Source organism: Triturus cristatus, chromosome 7 (assembly GCF_964204655.1).
Source record: "Triturus cristatus chromosome 7, aTriCri1.1, whole genome shotgun sequence".
Classification (NCBI taxonomy): Eukaryota; Metazoa; Chordata; class Amphibia; order Caudata; family Salamandridae; genus Triturus; species Triturus cristatus.
Window position 1 is genome coordinate 939,424,417 of NC_140590.1, and position 25,540 is coordinate 939,449,956.

The 25,540-nt window shown below is 44.8% G+C and overlaps 1 protein-coding gene across 1 annotated transcript in view; it reads left to right on the plus strand.

The window, feature by feature from the left end:
* Positions 1-3,049: 3,049 nt before the first annotated feature.
* LOC146810884 (A disintegrin and metalloproteinase with thrombospondin motifs 2-like) overlaps positions 3,050-25,540 on the plus strand; it is a 1,551,661-nt gene continuing 1,529,170 nt past the window's right edge. The window contains exons 1-2 of the mRNA XM_085617927.1: positions 3,050-3,288; positions 10,069-10,430. Of these exons, the coding sequence (XP_085474053.1) occupies positions 3,201-3,288; positions 10,069-10,430 (450 nt within the window). The 5' untranslated portion in view covers positions 3,050-3,200. The remainder of the gene's footprint in view (positions 3,289-10,068; positions 10,431-25,540) is intronic.

Consider the following 25,540-nt stretch of genomic DNA (forward strand, 5'->3'; position numbering starts at 1 on the left):
ACTCACACATGAAGGCAATGCAAGACAACACTGCCGATGTTATTCCAATGATGAATACTCATATTAATATTCATAGTACTAACAATTTTGGTAGTTGTAGCCTTTGTCACGTGAGGCCTTGTATCCGCTTTGCACTTCAGATGTAGGTGATTTGAAAAGTATTGCGCTCTCTTTGAAACTAAAGAAGTGTAGATATTCAGTACCTGACACACATGATGGCCCACTCAGGGAGGTCGCCAAGAGTCTCCTCGGGCCTTACTCTGCGCCAACCTGAGAAATGTCAGACCGTGAGTGCCTGAAAGCTTCGCGACGGGGAAAAATGCTCGCCACTGACATCTGCTGTGGTCTGCACGCCAAGCGGTGAATCCCGGCAAGGCCGACTTTTACTTCCATCCTTCCGAGGTCGGTATATGAAGCACAATGCCGTTTGGTAACGTTAACGGAATTGTTGCACCAGCCCCCGTCCCAACTCCACAATAGCACGCCAGTAGACGAGGGCGCTGCCTGCCCCAGTGTTCGTGGACAGCAAGAGTTGCCACAGCAGAGAGGTGCGTTTCAAAAGACAATCATGAGCTCTGCTCGAAGGTCTGGATGCACTCTGGATCCCTTCCTACTTTCAAAACAAGAAAGACCCATTCAGAGGTGGCATCGAAATCTCCCCTTAAAGAGAGCGTGCCGGAAGATGGAAAGGAATGCGCTGTTTTGAGTTTGCCTGAACGAAAGGGCAGACCAGGGGTCACACAATACCCATTCTTGGCTTCATGGGGTGTTCCGGCTCCACTAAAACAAGTGTTACTGGCGGCATTTAAATTGTACCCAATCCAGACAGCTCCAAACTCCAGCTGCCTCAGTTGAGGGGGCGGTGGGGAGGGAGAAATGGGATGCGGGGCTCGTGCACCGCTTGGAACGATGCTGACTAGGGCGGGCCCCTGGCAGCTTAGTAAGACACGTTTACTATAAAGGAAGGTCTCGCCGAGTATCCATGAAGTACTGGAGGATGAAAGACTAAACCTGGCCAGGAAAGAGGCTTGCAGACACAGGTGGTGAAGATGTTGCAAGCCCGCGCGCTAGACAGATGTGCCTTTGCCTCTGCACTCTGTGTATAAATGTGTTTGTATTTGCTGAGAGTGAGTTCTGGTGTTCATACGCCCATAGAGCACTGCGCCGTGTTTTTGTTTGCAAGAGGCAATGTTTCCGATGGCACACTTTCATTGGTGAAGCAGGTGCAGTGGCACCGCGGCCCCGAGGGGCCCACTGAAGCCTACTTATTGTTGTATTTTATAATTCAAGCAGCAGCCAAGGGGTCAGGGCTTTAAGTGGGATGAAAAAACTGGGGGGGGGGGGGGTCTCTCAAAGGGGCGTGGCCAATGTAATTAAGGGCATGGCTTTAAAACACGTAGGCTAAATATCTGTTCTTAGCATAGCCTGTCGCCCGATTTGTATTTTCCTGTTACTGTCATTGCATCCAGATATTTCACACGAGTAACATCATACCTACAACAAGTCATGACTATTGCCTTTGTCAATGGTTGTTATTTGTATAAGGAAAATAAGCAGCAACTATGGCTCGTTGTATATAAGATCGAAAAAGCTTCCACTTAAAGCCCTGTGACACCACGACAATGTTGCGACTCCTGAGTTTTCAAAAAGAGAAGGGGAATCCAGAGAGAAAATGACTCTCTTTAAAGGATTTCCCTTCCCCTCCCCTGGCATGACGCCTTTAACTTCTCCAATCTCCACTAGTGAGAAGTGAGCAGTGTACATCGATATGACTGTTGTCACTTCAGTCCAGAAAAAAACCGAACCACCTTTGCCAGGGCACAAAACTGAGCCCGATAGGACTCGTTTCGAGGCCTCCTTTAAAAAAACTGCCGATGCTCAGACCCGGCGAGACCCGACCCACTTAAAAGCCCTTCAAGCGGTCATTTTATTTCTTGCACTAGTGCCCATGACACACGAGATACGCTACTGCTTAAGATATTTGGATGCGGGGTGCTTACACATAGCCCCTACAGTGTACATTTCGGAACTGGGTGCTTTGATAGCTCTTGGAGTTTAAAGTCGGGAGAGGGATAGTTGTATAGTTCCTGTGGTTTGGAGTCGGGATTGGGGCGCTTGTGTAGCTCATGGAATTTAAAGTTTGGAGATACATGCTCGTATAGCTCCTAGATTTTGAATACAGGAAATGAGGCCTTGTTTAGCTCCTAGAGTTTGATGTCGGGGAGGGTAGTGGGTAATTGGATATGGAAGGGGGAGAGAGGCGCTTGCACAGTTCCTGCAGTTTAAAGTGTGGAGAGGGGTGTTTGTATAGATCCTAGACTATGAACGCGGGAAAGGAGGTCTTGTATAGCTTCCAGAGTTTGAAGATGAGACAGAGGTGACTGTATAACTCCTAGAGTTTGATGTTCATGGGTGAGGATTGGCTGTACACAGGCCCCAGCGTGTTAAGTCTTTAGAAGAAAAACTGTTTATCTCCCAGAATTTGAAGTCATGAAGTCATGATGGCTCTGCTTTAATAGCTCCTAGAGTTTGAAGTGGTTCGACTTGTGCTTTTCCAGCTTGCACGACTTACTTCGACGAGTGCATAAAACGTCTTTGGCTGCGCACATAGATATCTAATTATAAGTTCGGTTCAACTTGAGAACAGACATGATGGTCCTAACTAGAAACATCTGTCAGCACGCAAGCACTTCGGCACACATGAGTTAGGAAAAAAAACATATATTTTAGTAAACGGTTTAAAGTTTTAGGGCCTCTCCAGACACCGCAGTTAAGACAATAAGAACCAGTCGGCTATAACCTTGAAGAAAAGCCACAAACTGTCTCGAAAACGTTGCCTTAATTAGCTACTGCAAGAGAGTAAATGACTGTCCCGGGCCTCGCCGGGTCCCAGCACTAGACACATCAGCTGGAAGTGACAGGAGAGCGGAGACCGCGGCAGGCGGGGCAGCGCGGCGCCGACCAATGGCTGGGCGCCTTTCTCTTGCGGGACGGGCGCGCGCCGCGAGCGCCAATGGCCGCGCAGATTACAGGGTCGCGCGCGCTGGCCGGGCAGTGCAGCTGGAGTTGTCTAGCGGAGCAGTAGTCGTGGTGCTTTCTGCAGGCGGCTCGCTCGGCGGCGCGTGGGCAGCGGAGAACTTCAAGACTGCATCCCAAAGTGCTGCCCCTGCCGGCTCCTGGCGCCACAGCCCGGCACGGCCATGGCTCCCACGGCAGGGGCGCCCAGCATACTATGCTGGGCGCTCATATTGCACATGCAGCATGCCCTCTTCATCTCCAGCGACAGAGGTGAGTGATGTCTGCCCGTCAAGGCACTGTCCTCTTCACACTGCCTGCAGTTGATGGTTATTTTACACAGACCTATACCTCGCCGTACTGTATGCTCATTGTATCTCATTCTGACAGCAACTGCTGAAGTGTTAACAAGTAGCAGAGGGACGGTTTGCAACGGGGCGGTTTTGGAAGTTCGGCTTCTACTCCACACCGCATTTCTATTCACACTACTGAAATCGCACCTTCACAAGTTGATTCAGACGACTGTCTGCAGTTTGAAGGCTCGGGACCGACTGGAAACTCGCCGAGTACCACTGACAGCGTCGCGACACCATACCAACGGCGGATTGTGCGCCTTACCTATGCCAGTAACATGCCATTACTACCCCCGTCTGTTAGTTTGTCAGTCTCAGGTGGTGCATTCTTTAGATCATATTTCTCTCTTACATTACCTAGCCCTGATCGCACCCCATCCTCAGACCTCCGTCTTCATATTTCATGTTATTCATGGTATATGGCTCCCAGATGTTTCCCTCTCAGTACCTGTTCTTGATATTTCTTGTCAATCCTATCACCATTTTTATCAGATCCTGCTGTTCATGATATCCGCCCCTGCCCTTCCATCTCATACCTCCTGTTTCTTTCTTACTGGGAACTACCTCTCATACCGCATGCTCTTCATGGTATCTCACCCCAAGACCATCCTCTTCTCCCTGCCTGCTCCCACCTCACCCACTGCCTGCTCTCAGTGGCCCATCAATAACATCAATTTCTCTATTGTATATGCTCCCGGTGGTACCTCAGTCACAGATCTTCTCAGACACTAGCATACGCCTGGTGGCATCTCAGTCCTTTGCTTATTAGTAGCCTGCTGTTCGTGGTATCTCAGTCACCGAACGTCCTGTGTTAATAGCCTACTCCTGGTGGTTCAACCCTTTCACTTTTTTCTCTACGTAATTCAAGGTGCGCTCCCCTCCCTTATCACTATGAGATGGCACCTCAGCCCCCCCACCCCCTTCACAGCCTACCCCTGCTGATGACCTGTTTTCCTGGCCACCCCTGCTACCACCACTCCATACTGTCTGGTTTTGGCAGAACCTCAGTGCCTGTCCCTGATGGGCTTATGGTCGTAAGTCTCATACTGTCACCGCCCTTCACACCACCTGCTCTTGCTGCTGTCCTGTGTGTCAGTCCCTCACCCACACTCTACCCATTCATGGTTCCTCAGCCTTATCCTTTCAGTTCACTCTGCCTGCCTCTGATGGTGTCCTGTCCGTCAGTCCTCCCGCTCTCGCGCAGCCCGCTCTTGGGGCTCCCCATGCCCTGCCACATCGCGCTGCTATTCCTTGATGGTGTTCTCTGTACCACCTCGGAGATGTATCAATCAACAGTGTAGCAGGTACAGTGGTGCCAGGTCCCATTGGCCTCGAATTATGGCTGCATTTTACTACATGTCAACTGAACAGGGTGCACTCCTCCCCTCACACTGATCGCCACTGGTGTTGTACTGTTTGGCATCTCCCTCACACAGTTTCCGCTCCCTCCTCCGTCCCTGTTTACACTGCGTGTCCCATCTCCTACACCCAGCTGCTGCTCTCGTGCGGTCCTTCTGCTCACCCCCCTTGAACTTGCAGCGTGTCCGCCCTCCCCCGGAGGTCAGCCTGCCGGCTGCGCGCTCCTCCGCTTCACCCCGGTGCGATGAGCCCCACCCCCGCAGTGTGCAGGACAGATGTGGATACTGGCTCCAGGTGTGTTCCCGAGCCATGCACACCCGCACAGCTCGTATGTGGCCTCCAGCCATCCGAGTTCAGTCTCTGCAGCCCCACGCAGAGCTCTCGGAGGTGACAAGTTCAGCGGAGGGAAGGGCGCTCCTCGGTCGGGCGGACACTGGTGTCCTAGCTCTGCCTGTCCCGTGCCCGCAGACTCCTCTCCAGCAGGTCCAGGGACCGCTCCGCCACCTGTTGCTCTTTTATCTCCTTAGCTCCTCCGCAGCGCTTCTGAACCCGGCACATTCTGCCCTTCCTCGTGATATATGTGCTGGAGTTGGGGGGCTCGGGAGGGGCGCCGCGAACACATTCCAACAGCCTGCAGATCAGAGCCGGAGCACAGACGCGCAGCAGAGAAGAGCTGGTTTTAATCATATTTTGGCGAGATGGGGAGGTGGAGAGAGGCTTTGTTTTAACCCCGTGGATAATGCGAAGAGAGGCCGCATTCTAGGGACACCGCGCTCACACTCCAGACGCTCTTGTTGCAGGAGCCTTCTGGAGTCCAGAGCCTTTGGAAGTGGAGGAGAAGCACACAGGAAATCACGGCCTCTGCCTCTCCATCCACCCATCCATCCATCCATCCACCCACCCCTTCGCGCTCTGCCGCACACAGTCTCTGTGACACTGTCGCTGTCTCCACATGTCTCTGCATCTCTACCTCGCAGGCTGTCGCTGCCCCCTTTCAAGCTCCGCATGCCTTTCTTTTCTCTCTTATCTGTGCTGCACTTCTCTTCCTGTCGCCCTATCTCTTTTCTGTATGCGTCTCACTCTCCGCCTGTTTTTCTAGGGTACATTCGCCCACATTCTCATCCACTCCCGGTTCAACGTCTCTTTCTGGCTTTCTCTCACTTTTTTTTACTTCTTCAGCTCTCGCTTGCTCACATAGTGGAGGTGGGCGAGCCAATAAATAATTAACAGGGATAGCCGAGCCAACGGTCTGACTGGGCTTTAGAGGCGAGTCCTAAAAATATTTGCAGTGCAAATCATACAACATACCACATGTAAAAATACCATAAAGTTTCTTCAAATTTCGAAAAAGTGTATTCCTTTAACACGCAGAGGCTTTGCATCTTAGTACATCTGATTAGATCACTGCATTGAGAGGCATTTATTTAAAGTGATAGTTGTAAACATTCCTGCCCCATATCCGTGTCTTGGCAGCAGTGCCATTGGTGAACTAAGGGGCAAGCCACCTATCATGTGTACACCTTAACATGAGGCCTGGATTCCTAAAAGGAACATGATAATCTATTAAATCAAATACAATACATTTTCGTACTGCATTAATCCTAAGCTTATATTTGGAGGTGTTCTCGTACATCACAATTTTTTTTTTTTAAAGAAAGGAAGTTTGGAAATAGTAAATATTTGTCAAGGATGACACAATTTTGTGAAGCAGGAAGAGTTCCAAATTCACATTGTACAGTTCAGCAACTAAAAAAGTATCTCTATATCTTGATAGTATTACGTAAAAGGCTACTGATCTGCATAGATTTCTTGGCACATGAGTGTATAGGCGGTAGCATACCTGCCGACTCACAGGGTGCCCCCGTGTGATGCATGATATCAGCTCCCATCACATGGCCTCCTGGTGAGGAGCCGATATCACACGGTGGCAGGGAAAACCAGCTGAGATATCGGCTCCCATCACATGGCCTCCTGGCGAGGAGCCGATATCACACGGTGGCAGGGAAAACAAGCTGAGATATCGGCTCCCATCACATGGCCTCCTGGCGAGGAGCCGATATCACACGGTGGCAGGGAAAACAAGCTGAGATAACAGCTCCCATCACATGGCCTCCTGGCGAGGAGCCGATATCACACGGTGGCAGGGAAAACGAGCTGAAAACCACAGTAAATAGTGGTATTCTAGTTCGTTTTTGACAGCTTTAAAATCTTGACATTCATTAAAGGGTGTGAAAACACCCCAGGACATTGGCACAAGCCTCAGCAAGTTTTTTTTGGGGGGGGGAGGGATTTTGGGGTGGGTAGGGTTCAAAAGTGCCTCCTAGGTACTTCTCATCTACAAGCCCCGCCCCTTCAGGCCCCGCCCTTTCAGGCCCCGCCCCCTTCAAGGCCCCGCCCCTTCGTCACATGGTGACATTGTTCTTCAAGTTGGCAGGTATGTGGTAGACAGAAGCCCCATGTAAGCTCGATTCGCTTTGGGCTCAAGGGTCCAAGAGGACCTCGAGCTGACTCCGAGCCTGGCATCAGTCTCAAGCCTGGCTCGAACTTTCATTCGCTCACCCAGCTCTATCCTATCGTTCTGCTCCTCACGGCCTGCCTGTCTACTACTTTATATTTAGCAATCTGGGGTCCATATTGTGATTAAGGCTTTCCTTTCAATGTTTTCAATAATTTTACGGATAAATACGGAGAGAAACCCATCTATTGCCGAGTATATATTTCTCTTTAATCATATTAAAAACGGAAAAGGGGTCTTCTGATTGTCCTTGCTGCCAGCCACGACTCCCAGGCCTTTAGTTTTCAGATGAACAAGTAGTGAAGTAAAAATAAAAAGGGTACATTTTCAAATGAATGCTAAAAGAGTTGCATGTGCTTGTACTGCACCGCTTATATTTTCATTGTGAGTGTATGAAGGTGTCACATGTGGCAGTCTCTATGTAAAGCACATAAACCCACCAGGCATCCACATATAAGGTTACATTTATTGGGTAAATAGATGGGGAAACTTGAGTTACAGCTTAAGTCGCACATAAAATAAATATGGACAAACATATATGCAATTAGCAAAAAATAAATATGGATCCTGATAGAATAAAATATAAAGAATACTATAAACCTGGGAGTACTAATTTTTATATAAATACCGGTCTCATGAATGGGATTGGGAGGAGACGGTGGAGTTTATGACTGCCAAGTAGTAACAGTAACACTTCAGCAGAGATAGATTACAGAAATGTTTCATTCTCTCACCATGTCAGTGGTAAATCTGGCCATTTGGCCAGTGTATCACCTGGCTGTGAGATCACCACCCGTGTGGTACTCCTACCTAGAGGTGGATGAGCACTGAAAGCGGGAGCCAGGCTCGAGCCAGATGTTTGGCTCTGGCTCAACATGAGGTCTTATTGGAAACTCAAGAACAAAATGAGACGAGCTTTCACTGGAGGCAATATGGCCAACTGCTACAGCTGGCAACAACGAAACGTGGGGACCCAGGTTTGCATCCTGGCAAATCTTTAGGTGACAAAAAGAAATGTGTCACATACCCTTTGTCGTGAAGCCCTCTTATGTCCTGCTGCAAAGTTCGCCTAAAGAATTAAGAGAAAGCATTTAGCTTTGATGTCAGAAAGAGATACCTATGTAGCCGCTGAATCCCAGAGTGTGAAAATCAGGAAATCTGTGATCAATCCTTGCTTCTCTGTTTGAACAAACTTTGTGATCCATGGCCAAACTTTATTTTAGGGAGCCTCCTTTTTTATTATCGCATACAAGACCACTTTCCAATATGTGAGTTCAGGAAGTGCGCTGTACAAAACCTCTTGTGTTTAGTAGGGAATATTGTTGTTTCATTTATAATAAGACTCTAGGTCACACATAGGGTACACATGACCCTGGACTTGACTCTTAGGTCTCTAATAGCATTATCATCAGGGCGGGATAGGAATGTTTCTCAGTTCATGTTTAAAAACTCCCACCTTTAATAAATACTTCTCAAATAACAATCTGAAACTGATAAACCCGTATGGTGCCCGGCACTTACACCCGCTAAGACATCCGAATTACCCTCTAGGGAAATTATATACACAAAACAAGCTAAAACTGCAGTTTGCGAGGTGATAGACATACACTCTGTTATTTCTGCAACAACACAATTTATTATCGAATATTTGCATACATATGACAAAGCAAATTAGAAGTTGCAAAAGTGCTTGACCCATTGTGTTGTAGGTGTATAATCTTTACATCCTACTGATAAAGTCTTCCCTGCCAGCAGGTGTTTCGCCTAAATCCAGCTTTATCAAGACTTACAGAGAAGAAATATTAGGATAGAATGTAAAATATGACTAAAATCATGCGAAATGACACATATTGTGATGTCAAAATTTACGTTTTGTGTTATCAGTATAAGAATTGCACCACCAACTAACAACTGTTGACTACCTTCAGTCATTTATAGAGAAAGTTCGTGTTCCCTTTTAAACATGATAAATCCTAGTTTGTCTTCAAATAGATAATTTTTGCACGTTTTTTACAAGATTATCTCAAATGATATGTGTATATATTTAATCTGCAGTTAGTAACAGAAATGAAAAAAATGACATTTATGAGTACTTCAATACAACTATTCCTATTTTGACAAAAGTGAATGCACCTACCAACAAGTCAAATGATGTAGGGACAGAAAAAAAACAGTCGGTAATTAATTATGAGGGTCGGCTCCACTAATTAATACCGGTTGTTTGTAGAAAACATGCAATAATTCTATAATTGAAGTACTTGTTGCGTGTATCCTGGGCTCGGCTCCAGAAGTTACGATGCTGTCTGTGAAGAGCCCTGGGAGGTACCGCGCTCAGTGCAGTCCTATGTAAAAACCTCGTTAAAGTACAGCCCGTGAGCCAAGCCCCCGCCTCGGAGCGCTAAATTGAAGAGAATAATGTAATATGCTGCCGGGTGTCGCTTCTGTTTGTTAAGTGTCTCGGGCCTGTTGTCAACACGCACCCTCTTCCCCTCTCCATCGCGCATTGACTGCAGAGCTGCTGGTTTTACATTTTGAAGCCGTGCGCAGTAATGGATTCAGTGACTTTCCAATCCATCATGTCAGCCTCAGATGCAGTGGGTTCAGCTAGGCCTTCCAGAGGCCTCTAATGACTTCCCAGAGCCCTGTCGGCACCGGCTTCCTAATGAGAAAAGCATGGCGGCTTTGGAGGGGTGGCAAACGAGTGGAATGCATTCATGTATTGTCAGATCTGCAGGTGCCCGGACCCCGTGCCCCCTCACGCGGGCCCCTGCGCTGCTGCTGTCATGCCGGCCGAGGTGGCCCTCACTCATTGTTCTCTCTTTGCAGACTCCCTCCTGGGTAAGGTGGAAGAGTTCCAGCTGGTGACACCGAGGATGACGGACGCGCAGGGCCGGGGCGTCCCCACCTGCGGCGGAACATCCGCTGGAGGTCGGTTCAGAAGGGATGCTGACAATGACCCACACCAGTCACCCAATCAGGAGCTGTTTTATAACGTCACTGTGTTCGGAAGGGAGCTCCACCTCAGACTGAGACCGAACTCGCGAGTGGTGGCTCCAGGGGCCAGGGTGGAGTGGCAGGGGGACGCCAACGCGAGCCGCTCTGAGCCCATACATGGGGACTGCTTGTATGTGGGGGACATCTCCGACCTCCCCAACGCCTCCGTTGCCATAAGTAACTGTGACGGGCTGGTAAGGCCTTTTCTGTTACACTTTTTAATTACTCAGCCTGCTTCTCTCTCTGCAAAGTCATTAAAAGATGTGAAACCCCATCATTACAAGCACAGGCAGCGTGCTGTAGTAATGCACGTACCTGTGAATTCTAATTAAACAGAGTATCTCTTGCACCGTGCATTCTCTTCCAGGGACTCCTTGTTCACAGTGTTAATCATGTTTGGGTTGAGTAATTAGCAGTTTACACGTATTCTGTAATTTCCGACATTCTGAGATTCACAAATACAGTGTTTGCAGCATTAACTGCCTCTCAAATTGAATATATCTCAGTTTATGGCACAGGATGTTTTCTCATTTCAGAGGTGTAGTCTCTGGGACCAGTTTTCTGCTCTCACGTGGAGTTCAGGCAGTGTGAGTCCTTTGCATTATTTTTGTATAGGACGCTGGACATCCTCGGCCACAAATTAACAATGTGGTGTATGGAGGCAATTACAAAGATTGTCCTAGCAACAAATTGTGAATATTTCACAAAGAACTCTACAGTAAATAGGAGTGATGTGTGGAAGAAGGAGAGAGGTGTTTGTACAACAGCCACAATTGCAAAGACCTATTGTTTCACCCAGGGGAGTCCATAAAACTGATGTCCAGTCTCTGACCCCGTGCCGCACTCTGCTGCCTTTAGGCTATGCTATATTTACACAATAGAAGTACCATAAATCTACATACAAGGGCAATTTGCCATCAGCTCTGAGGTAGTGCATTCATATTTGCACACTGGGGGAAAGGTGTTTGCTAATAAATATTGCACATCATAGGTGTACCTGTTGGATAAATGCTATCAGGATTACAGTAGATGAGAGGATTACACGGCACACCATGGTCAAAGATGAGGTATGCCATTTTCCTGTGCTGTGTCGAGAGGTCATCGTGCAGTGAGCCTGGAGATAAGTGGGGATCCATTTGAATAGCGAGAATTTGCTTTACTGTGGTGCATAAGGGAACAGTAATTTAGACCCGCAGCAATGCTAAATCACTTCACTTAGAAACTTGTCTGTATATCTGATTACTGCTTATTTAACGAATTTTGAATAGAACCAACCATGTCTTCAGTTAGTCCCTCAGAACACATTATTTCCGTTACACGTATACATTGAGGTGGTGTGTCTTCTTGGTGAGTTAGATGGTGTCTGAGCAGTTGTGCTGCCAAGGATACACTGGGGGCATTAGCTAGTCTGGGACTTAAATACCGAGGGATCTACCCAAGTTCTCTTACTGTTTAAAGTTCTTCTGGCAGGATTTCTTCTTGTGGGTCGATGGTTGGTTTTTGGCTAGTAAGTGATAGAGATCCAGGTTCTGCTGGTATGCCTGATTCTTGTTTTGCACAGCGCTCCATTGCTTAAAAGCTAGATTTGCTCTCAAAGAGTGGTCATTCCATCCATAATAGGATTATTCCTTGATGTCACAGGCCGTTGTCAGCGGTTTTGATTGGCCGCGTTGATCAGCAGTTCTGTCAATGGTACCGGATGGACAATGCCGCCGGTGGATCACACCAGGCACTTCTGCTTGATGTGCTCGAGCCTTGTCTCCTGTATTCCAAAGCTTAGTTCATGCTTCTGGCTTTTTTAACTACCCCAGATTAAATTGGCTTAGCATTTTCAGCAACAGTGGTGGGAAATCGGTTTGTTCAGGTTCTCCTGAAGCTGGAATATGGTTCAGAGATCTGGTACCATCAAGGAAAGCCCGTCTCGGGTTGCTCCCTTTGCCTCTTATGCTCAGTATTTTTGCACATTAGGTTTCTGTCCACTGTGACAGAAGCAGTGAACCAGATGGCCTTTCTACTCATGAAAGCATATTGTGAGGTTGATATGTGCTTCTGCCACTTGGCCTTCCCACTGTTGTGTGATGGAGATGAGAAGGTTGCTGTTCTCTCTGCCACTTATCAAGCATGCAAAGGCATTGACACATCCAAGTTATGGATGCCAACAGATGTTTATGTGTTGTCACACGGACCTACGGCGCCGAAGCAGAGGGGCACATCAGAGCCCAATGTCCACACTATTTCCAAAAGTGTACGGAACACAGACACATGAAAATACTTTGAGAAAGTTAAGGAAAATGGATCAAAAAAATGTGTTGTTTTTGGTTTGTTATTTTTCATGGAAATAGACGCCAGAGTGCTGTTTTATAGTGCTCAAACCTTCTTACGTTCAGATTCAGTCAAAGCGAATTCAATTTAAGGTCTGAAATATCATATTATGGTTTGATTTGTGTTGCTAGCCTTGACATCTCCATTGCGAGTGATTGAAAAATGATGTGACAGGATATACCTTACAGAAACACCACATCTGCCAATGTTTCCTTTGTGGCACGAGATTTCTACAATAATATCCTTTGTGGCGGAGGGCGTTTGGCAGGTGTACTCAGAGGGCCTGCTTATTATCTGCCCGCGCTTCCTCATTCACAGTCCACACACAAGCACAGAAACAGAGGCATATGTTGGGCACTCGAAACACAACCTCACCTGGATGTTATATGCTATGTTATAAGTTTTTGTATCGCATGCTATCACCTGGGAGGGTATCCTGGTGCTGAAGTGGGGGGAGGCAGGGCGGTCTGGCCTGTGGCTGGATAGTGGGATATTCGAAGCACCATCATCTTCAACTTCATGAGGAATTCAAGAATTCTGAATGAGTGGATGACAATGTATGGAGAATCTAATAGCAGAAAGCTTAGCCCAGAAACTGTAGAACAGCCCCAAGCAGACATTTGAGCTGGTAATTCTGGTTTATATCGCCTCTTATGCATAACAGGGTTTATTCAGTAGAGACACATTGATTCTAAATGCCTTTGGAGAATGAACATAACCATATTGACAAGGAACAAAAACATCCATTATGCACATTTTGTAAATACTTTCAATGTATATATTTTGAAAGAAAAAACGTTTCCTTTTTATATTGTGGGTAGAGCAAGTAGCAGTGTATAGTGTTGCCTGCTAACAGTTTGTGGTCTCAGCTCCTCTTTAATAAACATTTGTTAACCTTACTCTATTCTAGAGTGTGTTATCATGTGCTAAGTGCCGCATCCTGCTGTGCTGTTGTCTGGCACAAATGTGCATTCCAGGCAAACATAATAATAATAAAAATAATAACGGCTTTTTGATTAAGCGCTCAGTATTGGATGATTCTGCCATTTCCAAGTACTGTAAATAACAGGTGTTACTATTACAGACTGTAATGGTGGTTAAATAAAGCGATGTTAAATAATGCAACAAGACGGTATGGCATAATGTGAGGTAATCAGTGATGTAGATCTGAAGAAGTATTATCAGAAATTCTCTGTGAGAGAGGCAGACCACTTACCTGATTTTGGGGACTCCGGGTATCCCGCTTGCCTTCTACATGGAGCCAAACTTCCTAAAAAACCCCACAGAAATCAGCCAGAAGCGAGGGAGACAGGAAATGAGATAATGCTCAGGCAGAAGGGGATACAAGAAGAGAAGTAGGACGAACAGGAAGGAGAAAGACGGAGGAGAATTAATAAAGAAGAGTTTATTACCCACCCTGCAAGGACCTGGAAGACATCTTGGACTCAGAGACCGAAGCAGTAAGACTACAGCTTATTGAATGAAGCCTTTCCTGGGGTTATGTGCAAAAGGAAAGGATGTGGAGCAGCCCCCAAAGAATGGGAAGGTCAGGAGATGCACCAAAACTGGAACAAGAGGACATTCCAGCAGCTCAGTGGAGAGGCTACCAACCTGGAGTGAGCATACACAATATTAGCGGTGGGTAGTGGTGGGAGGAAAGGTCGCACCTCAGTGAAAAAGGCAAATAAATGTGGGCAATGTAGAACTAGTTCAACTGGTAAAAATATCAAGTCTTGGTGCATTCAGGGTAACAGAGCACCCCACTACATTGGGTGTTAGTACACGATTATCTAACAGATTGTCGTGCTATGACTTTACAAATAATTGTACCCCGGCACTCCCAACATTTAGTGCTTCATTATTCATTCAATTCTAAGCAAGTCCTCCAGAAATTTTGGATACTCAAATCAGAGGAGACACAGATACTTAGATTGTACTGGATTGGTCTTTAGGTTTAAGAAATACGTTACATTTCTTTGTTGATTTGCAGTGTTTTACATTTACAATGTTTTGAATATGACACATTGTGCGCATGGGCTAAACATTTTTCAAGGTAAAACGTTCAAATCATGAACAATATATGGCTTATCAGTACTAAACAATAAGTTGTTCTTCATTATGGCGACAACAGTCCAATTCTTGGTGAGAGGGAAACTTAACAGCAGACACGTGTTTCATTACATCCGTAACTTTTTCAAGGCTGTAATAATAGTCAAGAAGAATGTATGCATAAATACATGTCTTACGCAACATCTGGCCTGTCAAATACCTATTGTCAGCCCAGTACCGATTCCAGAAAAAAGTGCTCAAAATTGGAAAAAGAAGTTCCAAGATTGTAAGGTGATGTGAACAGCTAATTATAGTGTAAAATGTGACATAGCGAAATAAATGCAGATATCGTAACAATCCAATTAAAAAAAAGAGGAATAAGTCAGAAAAAACAAGAACCTTTGTGTTAGAAACTCAGATAAAGTAAGAGTAAAAGCCGAAATCCTAAAGGCAGCATGTAGAACAGATGGCCCAAAAGTTGAGTGAGCTCCTTGATTGAGAAACGATCGAAAATGTGAAGAAACCAAGAGAAGAACGACCAGAGACAGTCGGAACTAGAGATCATGCAAGGTCTCCCAAAATGTAAATGGTTCTGATCTTAAGTATATGAAATATGATGAATCCCAAGAATATAGTAATGACTCGACAGGTATGGTAACGCTGCCGTGTTGTTGAGTATCACAACATCATAACTATAAGAGATAATAAAATGCTTGGTAAGACATATTGATCATGAAATGATTAAATCTTAATTCAAAAAAATTTAAGTAGTAAAAAGGTGGCAAAGATATTGAAAAAACAATATGCACCTTCTTCGTGCTACAGCAACGTAGAGTATCAGTCAAGTAATTGACGAGGTTGTGGACTAGTCCGAGAAAGTAGTGTGAAAGAACAGGAAGTAGTGTGAAAGAACAGGAAGTAGTGCACTTCTTGACTAAAGGTAGAAAAAATGAATAAGTAAAACACCGTATTGAGAATGAGCTGGCCCATAGTCTGGTTATCTACTGTATAGTAGCCTGTAAGTATATATGAGTTATGCCAAGGTTTCTCATAAAAGTTAAACAATCCAAGATGTAGAAAGCCGTAAAACAGTTAAATCGTCTTATCACGGGCTGTAATAGTGAGCGTCCCTGTGCTAGGCGGGAGCACTCGGCCCTTCTGAGGAGGACTGGTGTTTGCACCGTGACCCTGGCCTAGTATAGCGAGTGAGGGAATTGGGGTGTGGGTGACTTAGTGGAGGAGAGGTGCTGGATCAGTATATTAGCCACAAACAGAAGGGCGCAAATATAAAGTGCACAGCGATTGAAGAGGAGGCTCCAGGAATGGCGAAAAATAAAACCCTGAAAGTTAAAAAATAAATTGATGATAATAGTGATCTTTTGGTGAAAGAGGAAAGATCCCTAAAGTGGTTATTTTTATATGTACTGGTTACATAAGGATGCATTGTTTTTCTTTTCTTATTATTCTTATGCAACCTTCTGCTTACAAAGGCATAATTACCATATCCCAGAGAGGGAGAGAGGAATAGAAAGGCCTTAGTGTATTTTCCAATAGGGTTCAAGGAGAAGGCTAATGAAGAAAAGGGCAAAGATATTTTTATTTAACAAGTTACCAGATATAGAAGTCCAGAACACAAAGGAAGAGAAAAAGGACAGTGAAGAAAGAAAAGGGAATTCATTGGAAGGAAAAGCCCCTACTGCCCCGAGCTGTGCTTTTTCCTTCTGAGGGACACTGGTCAACAAGAGGTCTTGGGAGTGGGCAAAGGATGCTGCAACTGCCTGAGAGAAGACGAGAAAAGGGCAAACCTAAGCGAGTAGGGAACTGGTGGACTATGTGGGTTCACTTGAATAATTGTAAATTGCTAGCGTCTATCACAAAATGTAATGCTCGTGGTTTGCTGCAGGACACTCACTGTCCAGGAATTCCCAGCTGTGCCTCAGACTTTCATTGGAAACCTGTGGTTAGGAGTGTTTATAAGGATTGAGATTGGTGATCGTATTTGAAGCACGTCATTTTCAGTCAACCTGTGGGCCTCTGAGCGTTTTCCTCTGTGTACTTACTACCTGCTATTAATATTAACATCTTCCTGCAAAGTTATCCTACGAAACGTCTACAACTTAAACACGTGAGCAAACCTGTGGGAGGTATTAACCATCTGGCTGTACATACCCACATATATATGCTGAATAGGGCGGACAGAACAGCAAACAACGTTTTGCCGATTTCCTGCATCCACCAAACTCTAAATAACACCCAGATTTTTTAACTGGCAAATGATCTATCTACGTGTGGCGAGTGTTTTTAAATCTTAAGCCAGCGAAAAATAACTTCAAGGTTACACAGAGACACCCACTCTCTCCCCCTCTGTTGTTTGCTCTGCTCCTCTCTCTTTCTGTCTCTCGCTCTGATTATTGTGGAAGATTGTTGTAACTTACTTTTTCCTAGTTCCATGCCTTCTACGAATTTGTTATCATCTTGTTAAAATTGGAGCAGTGTGATAGGTCAAGTCACTTGTGCTGCTCGCTCCCACCCATCGTTTAGTTGTAATATGTAGTTCTCTTTCGCTTTGGAACTCATTCTGAATATGGCTTCTGTTCAGTTCAGGCACAGCGAGCAATATGCAGAAACGACAATAAAGACATTTCCAATACAAGAATTGTTTTTTATTTCTGCGTGAATTTTAGTTAAAAAAAATCTGCATGTGCAGTGATAAGCAATAGGAAAATATCTAGATAATGATTAAGGGGTTGTGTTTTCTCAATACCTATGGATGGCTATCAAGTGCATCAAGATAAAGCAAGAATAGGCTACATTCCTTGGGGTATTCTGTCATGGGTCCAGTGTTAATGACCTGGAAGATGACGCTTACAAACATTTTGCTCGCAGATATTCTTAAATAGGTTTTAGGAAGTGAGTAGACACATTTAAAACGTTGAGAGCAGGCGGGTAGAGATCAGAAAAACCTAAATTGATAATAGTATTGCACACCCGTGAAATTGGCCATACCCAACTCCGTATTGATCACCAGCTACGAGCGTGTTACAGGAGGAGTCCTGCGGGTTAGCATCGATGTAGGGATACAGACCATGCTTAGGGATGTATTGACTGTTACTCTGACCTGTGGCCCAGGTGTCAGGGAACAGAGTGGGCATCTAAGGGGACATCTTACCCCAGCCAGCACATAGCTGGGGGCCATGGTGGCTGATGCTCTCCAGTCCAGCAGTTGGACATTTCAAAAAGGTTTCAAAAAGACGGCAACCCGACAGGGTTCTTGCCACACTTTGACCAGCACTCGACCAATAACTCGAAGTTCAACTGGAGCAAAGTAAAAACTTATATTAGGGATGACGTTGATTTTACTGAACAGTTGCAGCAAAGTGCAGCTAGCCTGCATATAGTACTGTGTAATGGCCAGCCTAAAACCATTTTCTAAAATGCGTTTGTTGATCCATCCCTTCTCTGGCGTAGACTTCAACCCCCCACCTCCGTTGTTCCATCACCCTGTCCCATCATAGTCTTTGGAAAAAAATATTATTATGACTGCAGTGATTTGCAGTCTCCTGCATAATTTTTCATTCACTTCTCCAAGATTGGCATTCTCCATCTCGGAATAAATAAATAAATACCAGCATTTGTAAAGCGCACAGCTACCTCCGGAGAGGTGTCCCGGCACTGGGGGCCGTCAGGAAGATTAAGAGAGCTATTGCCAGAGTCACATGGTGCTGGGCTAACCTGCCGCCGGCGATCGAACTGTGAACCCCGTGGTCCGGAGTCAGGCACCCTGGTCGCTGCGCCACACCTCTTCCACAATGGTAAATTAAAAGTTAAAAAGTGAGAAACATTGGCCACAAGGTCAAATCAAATAATACTTTATTCAGTTAAAAGAATAATCATAAAAGTAGACAGAAAGTCATGAAACCAATGTTAACAATTGATTGATTTACACAAAAACAATGCATACTGTATCAGTATCAAAGGACACACTTTAGAAAAGGACCCTTCAGTGTCTGAAGAAAGAAAAGGCCAGGTCTTCATAATCTATAATCATGGGCTTTCAAAATAGGTAATATAAACAGCCTAGTGTACTTCACATGATATGTACAAAAAAAGTAACATGCAATAAAGTTTGGTTGGTGACACATGGACAAACGGAGAAACAAACCCCCTCTTACCGCTCCAAAGAAAAACAAAGCAAACTCAAAATTGTGCCCCGTCAAAACCTCAACAGTAGGGTCCTTTCCCGTTGATCGGATGTTTGCAACAAATAAGGCTCAATAACGTCAGTGGTTGGCAACAAGATAAACTGCCTGTTAAAAGGCTTCATAAGTTCGGAACTATCCCTCTGCAGTCGCTTTTCCTAAAAAAAGGCACGCTTCAGCCAGGTCTTGTGGGACTTGGTCACACTCATAGGGTTGATGAAGTGGGACTGCCAACCCAGGCACTTATGTTCGATGTGGGAAAGGCCCAGCTCCTCATGGCATGCAAAATAAGGACAGCCGGGAGACTGACAGGAGTCTGCGGGAAAAGTGTTTTTGTTCAGGTTGTTGACGGGGAGCTCGGGCATAGCCCAGCCACCTGCACCATAAATAGCTGCGGAAACTCAATGTGTATTGTAGACTTCAAGAAACTCTGCTGTCAGTTTACCCCCCCACCATGCAGATTAGGTTGAAAAGTGCACCAATCGACTGTGTGAATTTGAGATGCCTGCTGGCTATATTGATAGGCCAGGTACCCTTTGATTCAAAACAGACCCCAGATATGGAAAGCTTCTCATCTCGTCACTGTTTGCCCCGCATACTTGAGAGATGGAATGGTTGGTGCCCATATCCAAAGGCGTAGAAAAGAACTATATTGGATGTGACAGGCTCTTAGGCATGCATGCTAACAACACAGCGTCGTCTGGGTAGAGTAGCACTGGGATTTGCAGCTGATCAATTTGCAGTGCGTCCTGTACACATTAAATAATTACTCAAATTATTAACGTAAAGGATAAACAAAATGGGCATTAATATACATCCCTGGCAAACTCCTCTGCAGGTCCAAATGGCTTGGTGCACTCCCCGTTCTGGCCAAATCTGACCCTAGCGGTTGAGTTCAGGTGAAAGAAGTGCAGACAAGGAACCAGGGCTGCATCGAGCCGTTTGCCAAGAAGCAGAGACCATAGCTTGGATCTGTTCACGCAGTCGAATGTGCTCGTCAGGTCCATAAAGCAAAGGTACAGTGGGCAGTGCTCTATCATGACAGGCCTCTCTCTATACCTGACAGAAGCTAAAGATATTGTCTGTATTAGTCCTGGATCTAACCTCACTGCATATCACTCTCTCCAGAATGTTTGATGATCAATCGATAAAAGATATTGAGCAGTAGCAACAAGGGTCAGTACAGTCTCCCTTTTTAAATATTGGGATTATCAACGAAGAGGCCCAAGAGAATGGTGACAAAATTGTAGTCAGGCAGTTAAAGAAATGAGCAAGCAGAGGAGCCCAGAGGACGCCATCAGGCCCAGGAGCTTTGTGTGCAAGAGTTTCCTTAAGGGCAGCAATAACTTTTTCCAAATAACACATAAGACTAGCATTGGAGGCGTCTTCTGCAAAAAAACAAAAAGGACGTGGTGCAGCTACTAGAGCGAAGAGTGTTCGAAAAATGAGATACCCATAAATAGGCGATAACATGGGAGCTGAGGGGAGTCACTATGCCTGATTCGATTGACTGTCGAACAAAAGAGGTTAGTCCCGTTTATTTTTTGGGCTTCCATTAAGGCAGAAAGGTTGCTTGCACTGATCTCCATTTTTCTAGCTTGCAAAGTACGTTTGTTATAGGCACTGCACCTCCTTACTTCATCAGTGTTAGTAGGAGAGATTGCAATTCTTCTGGGAACAGGCTGATTCAAACCACTTAAGGGTATAGGCAGCAGGAAAAGAAATAGGCTGCATAAGCAAATATCTCACTTGAGTACAAATGTCAATAAAGACCCCAACAACAGACATATTATTTGGCTGTTCGGCGAAACAGCAATTAAAAGTCTCCAAATTGCTCCTTATATGTGTGGTTAAGAAAAATTGGGGACGGGGAAGTTTCAAGATCGGCCATTGGTTGGGGTTTTTGATGGTCCGAGACAGAAGCGCCAGACCAAATTTCAAACTCGAAACCAGAAAATTCCATAGCAAGAGGTTATGGCCGCCAATAGACAAATTATCAATTTCACCTTTTTGGACCAAGCTTGGCAAGAGATCGAGACAAAAAAAATATAATCAATTGTGGTAGAACAGTCTCTGCGGAAATAAGTAGGTACGTCATGGGAGTTGTTTTGATACCATTCATGGATGTTAATTAAATGCCTCTGCAGAATAAACTTCGCTCGCTCATGGCCTTTGAGAATTACACACTGTCAAGATCACAATTATTAACATTTAATACAGCATTAAAAGCCCCTGCTTGCCACAAGATTGAAGAATCTATGTACTGAGAGGAGAATCTATCAGTTGTTTCAGACAATCTCTTAAAGTTGCTAGTATTTTAGTTAAAAAGACCATCATTGTGAAAATTAAACAAACATAGGTTAAAAGTGCCGCTACATTTAACAATGATTGTCCATATCACATTACTAGATGTATTTACAGGGGTAATCCTGGCATTGAAAAATAGTTTCAGCCAGATAGGAAGACTCTCTTTCGCTCTCCCAGATCTAGACAGTTGAAGTGCAATAGAATATCAACAAAAACCTCTATGTTGTATATCCGGTCCCGCCCAGGTTTCCTGTAGTCCAATGATAGCATTTTTGCTCTGTTACTAGAGGCCGGAGGGGACCATTGGTCCCAGGAGCGTCCTCCGTTTCTCGGCGATCATCGCTGTAATACATGGGAATTACATTTTCTTTAGTTCTCTTTGAGGAAGGTAGTGATGATACAAAGGAACAAAAACACAAAGAATGAAAATGAAACAAAGCAAATCTTTATCAGTATAAGGAAAGATGAAAAGACAAACCACAAAATTGAAGAAGCTGATTTTGGCACACACATTGTACCTATACTAGAAATATAACGATGCTATAATTAAGCAACGGTTCTGATGATTAAATGTATGCATACTGTTGTGTGGTAGGTAATGAAAATGCCAATAAAATATGTTTAAAAAAATAATGATAATCAAGCAACGGTAAACATTTCCTCTTAAAGCCCCTGCTTTACCTTCATAGTATTTTATATTACAGTGTGAAACAGGTTGCATAAACTTGCAATCAGTGCTGCACCGTAGGCAATGGCTTTAACTAGTTTCTAGCTACTCTAGTCATTGCTAAATAATTAAACAGAAAAAAAGATTACTATATTGATTACTTACTTTTTCGCATTGAAATAATTGAGGTCTTTCAAATCTCAATGATTCTTTATAAAAGCCTGAGGACCTGCATGTTTCAATCATTGGACAGTTTGTGGATGAACATGGGCACCAGGTCTGCGTGCTCTGTGCGGCATTTGTGGGATCCGTAAGAATCTCTAAAGCAAAGTTTAACATTCTAGTTAGGGTTTAGTTAAGTCTACTGATCATTTGATATTAATGTAAATAAAGATCAAGTGGTTTTACAACCTTATTAATGAAAATGAATGGTTGAGCTATCCCCAAACACCGATTCTCTCCTCTACATCATTCTTTAGTTCACCGTAGATTGGAATATTAGGAAATGGCATGGCTACTCCTAGCCTGGCCAATACTTGTAGGACCTTCTAACAGCACACCTAGAAGCTGCTTCTACTGTCAGTGCAGTTTTTGATTTAAGAGTGCACTTAGACGTTTACTTTTAGCACTTTTAGTGGAAAAATAATTGGCACCATGATACAGTTATAGCATATTTTATGTATTTGCCCATCACAGGGATAATCAACTTGCATACTTGATGGAGAAGCATGGAACCTATTTAGTTTAAAACGTGCATCCTTATTTAGATTAACACAGTTGCTTGAGCTGGTGTCACTCCAGTACAGATCGCTGGGCATCTGAATTGGGCAGTTGGAGATTTCAAGGCCAGCGCAGGGGAGGATTTTTTTCCTTGTGGGAACATACGGGCACAAAATAGAGCTGGAGTCATAAGCAACTATAACCCGGATTCTGCTAATGCAGCTTAATCCACCTTAATGTTTCTTTAAACATGTTTTAAATATCAGCCAGCTTTGCTAGCAGTATTCCAGTTTTTGCCTCCAGGAGGAGAATCAGTGCTTACAATAAGACCAATTAAATCCAGACAATTTCCTACATAGTTCCTCTACATTGGGCATTGTTTTTTCTTTATTTAAGAAAGTATATATTTTTAGCCCCCTCTCCAGTAGTGGAGCTGGCACACTCAGATTGATTGGTGCCAGTTTTAAGAGAGAATTTTGAAATCATTGGTAAACATTTTGGCAGATGATACTTATACTGTGTCATCTAGCGTTATGGATTTCACATTGCATCGCAAGCGCAGTGCTGAGATGACCATTGGTATTTTTAATTTAGTGGGAGTAGGAGTATATTCACCTTGACTGTGGGTAAGCAGTTAGCAGCCTTGCACTGCTTTGCGTTGCTTTCAATGGTGCTATGCTTGGTTGACAAGAGAGAAGCCTTGGCTATATTCAGTGGGATGATCCCAGGAATCGTGCAAGCCATTTTCTAATTGGTTTTCTTTGGGTGCTCTAGGTAGAGGGGGCTGGGAATGTTTTTGAGGTTTGAGTGGTACTGTATGTGAGTCTTGTGAACTGAACACTCCGTTTCGCTGTGCTTGGGAGTGAAAGCAGTCAGAAGAGAACTTGCTGGGTGTATTGACTTTTTGCTGTCATACATACCAGCATCATCTGCAGTATGTGATAATGGGTTTTAAGAAGTTTTTACCTCATCCGGTGTCCTCCTTTAATTCCTTAGCCAAGTGGGGGTGCCATGATATGCATGATATGCACTCACGTGTGCATTAGAGTAGAACTGAAATTGAAGCAGCTTAGAGTAAATTCAAAAGTGCAGCACATATTGAGAAGGAGTCCACTATACCCTTTAACAAATGAATAAGGTAAGCAGCTACCCACCGTCAAATAACAATAAGGCACTGCAGGGAGTATTAAAATACAATCAAGATTGGAATGCCAAGGTGTTAAATAAGAAGTTGTGTCATAATTGGGGATCTAGTCTGTCTTTTTTGTACTCCACTCTATGCCATTGGAATCTACTCTATGCCATTCCACTCCACACAAAGCCACTCCACTCTGCGCCACTCCACTCTGCACCACTCACTCTACACCACTCTACTCTACACCACTCTGCCACTCCAATTTACTTTACACCCCTGTGCTCCATGCTACTCTGCTCCACTCCACAACACTTTTTGCCACTCTACTCTATGCCACTCCACTCTACATCACTCTACTCTATACAATTCTACTCTACGTCACTCTATGACACTCCACTCAAGTTTACTCTACTCCTCTCTACCCCACCCCACGTCACTCTGCTGTATGCCACTCCACTCCTCTCCACGCCACTTCAGTCTGTACCACTCCACTCCCCTCATCACTACACTCTATGCCACTCCATTCCACTCTATATCACTCTATTCCACTCTACTCTATGCAACTATACTTCACTCTATGCCAATCCTCTTCACTTTATGCCGCTGTACTGTATGCCACTTTACTCTGTGCCACCTTACTCTACGTTACTCCACTGTATGCCATTCTGCTCTATGCCAGTCCACTCTCCTCCACTTTCCTCTACGCCACTCTCCTCTATGCCACTCTACACCACGCCACGCCAAGCCACTAACTTTCGGCCATTCTGAACAGCAGCCATGCTGCTGTACAACATGGCTAAAAGACATTGGCAAGGCCAATAGCTTTCACATAGGTGAGAACTATTGGCCATGCCAATGTTTATCCCCATATACAATCCAGTTTAGATCCATCTACCCATAGCTGAGCTGTGTACATTACAGTGCACACTAAAAGCTGGACCGTATGAGACTGTGCTCCTTCACAGGATCGCTGATCCAGTGGACACTTTTCTATTTTCCCTTTCAGACACTGTCAATGGCTTCCCTTTTTGGGGGCAGACCTCACAAAATAGCAATATACCTTGAATAATACCATATGGCGCAAAAAATTACTACCAATATCCGTCATATTTTAGTTCAAAGTAGATTCCAAATCTTGAGGCGTGTTGAATTTTGATTTTTTAGATTCTGCCTTGGCCATTCTTAATATACTTGTACTGGATTGCCGGAAACAGCTCCTCAGATAGTGAGCAGTTAAAAGGGTCGTAGTTTTTACATAAGTATGGTCCGAGTTTGCAGACATGTTGACCACTGCAAGATACTTTTGTTTAAACGCAACACAGACTGTTGTTTGTTCTATGACAATTAGTTTTCTCTGATCTTTCTCATCTACCATCCACCAAAATATGATTTACACCCAGCGGCGGTTTCGCCATAGAGGCACAGGGGCGTTGACCCATTACCTGCAAGCCATAATATCCCCAAAATACCTTATTTATCTTCAGGCAGGCAAAACGTACTGTGCTCCTAGGTGTGGTTTATTGCAGCCACAAGCTGTGGCTTTGTATTTAGACTGCAAATCTCAGGTTGGCCGATACTTTGCTTGCGGGCAGTCTGACATGCGTAGTTCAGGCTTCCCCAGTCATTGCTGTAAGGGAGCTGGGAAGCAGAGAGACAGCTCCACCAGTCTCCGAAGGAGCTCTGTGTTCACCTGTCCCAGGCAAAACGTGCACTTTATGCTGTTTACTGTAGTAAACAGCATAAGAGCAGTGCTTTCATTGGCCGAGATGTGTGATGCTTAGCTTCTGCATGTTGATGAACGTGAGTGAGGAAAAAAACTCCGCTCCGCAACGCGATGCAGAGTTTTCCGGAACTCTGCGAGCTCCGCGTAACGTGGAGTGTGGAAAACTGAGCAAGCGGAGCGGA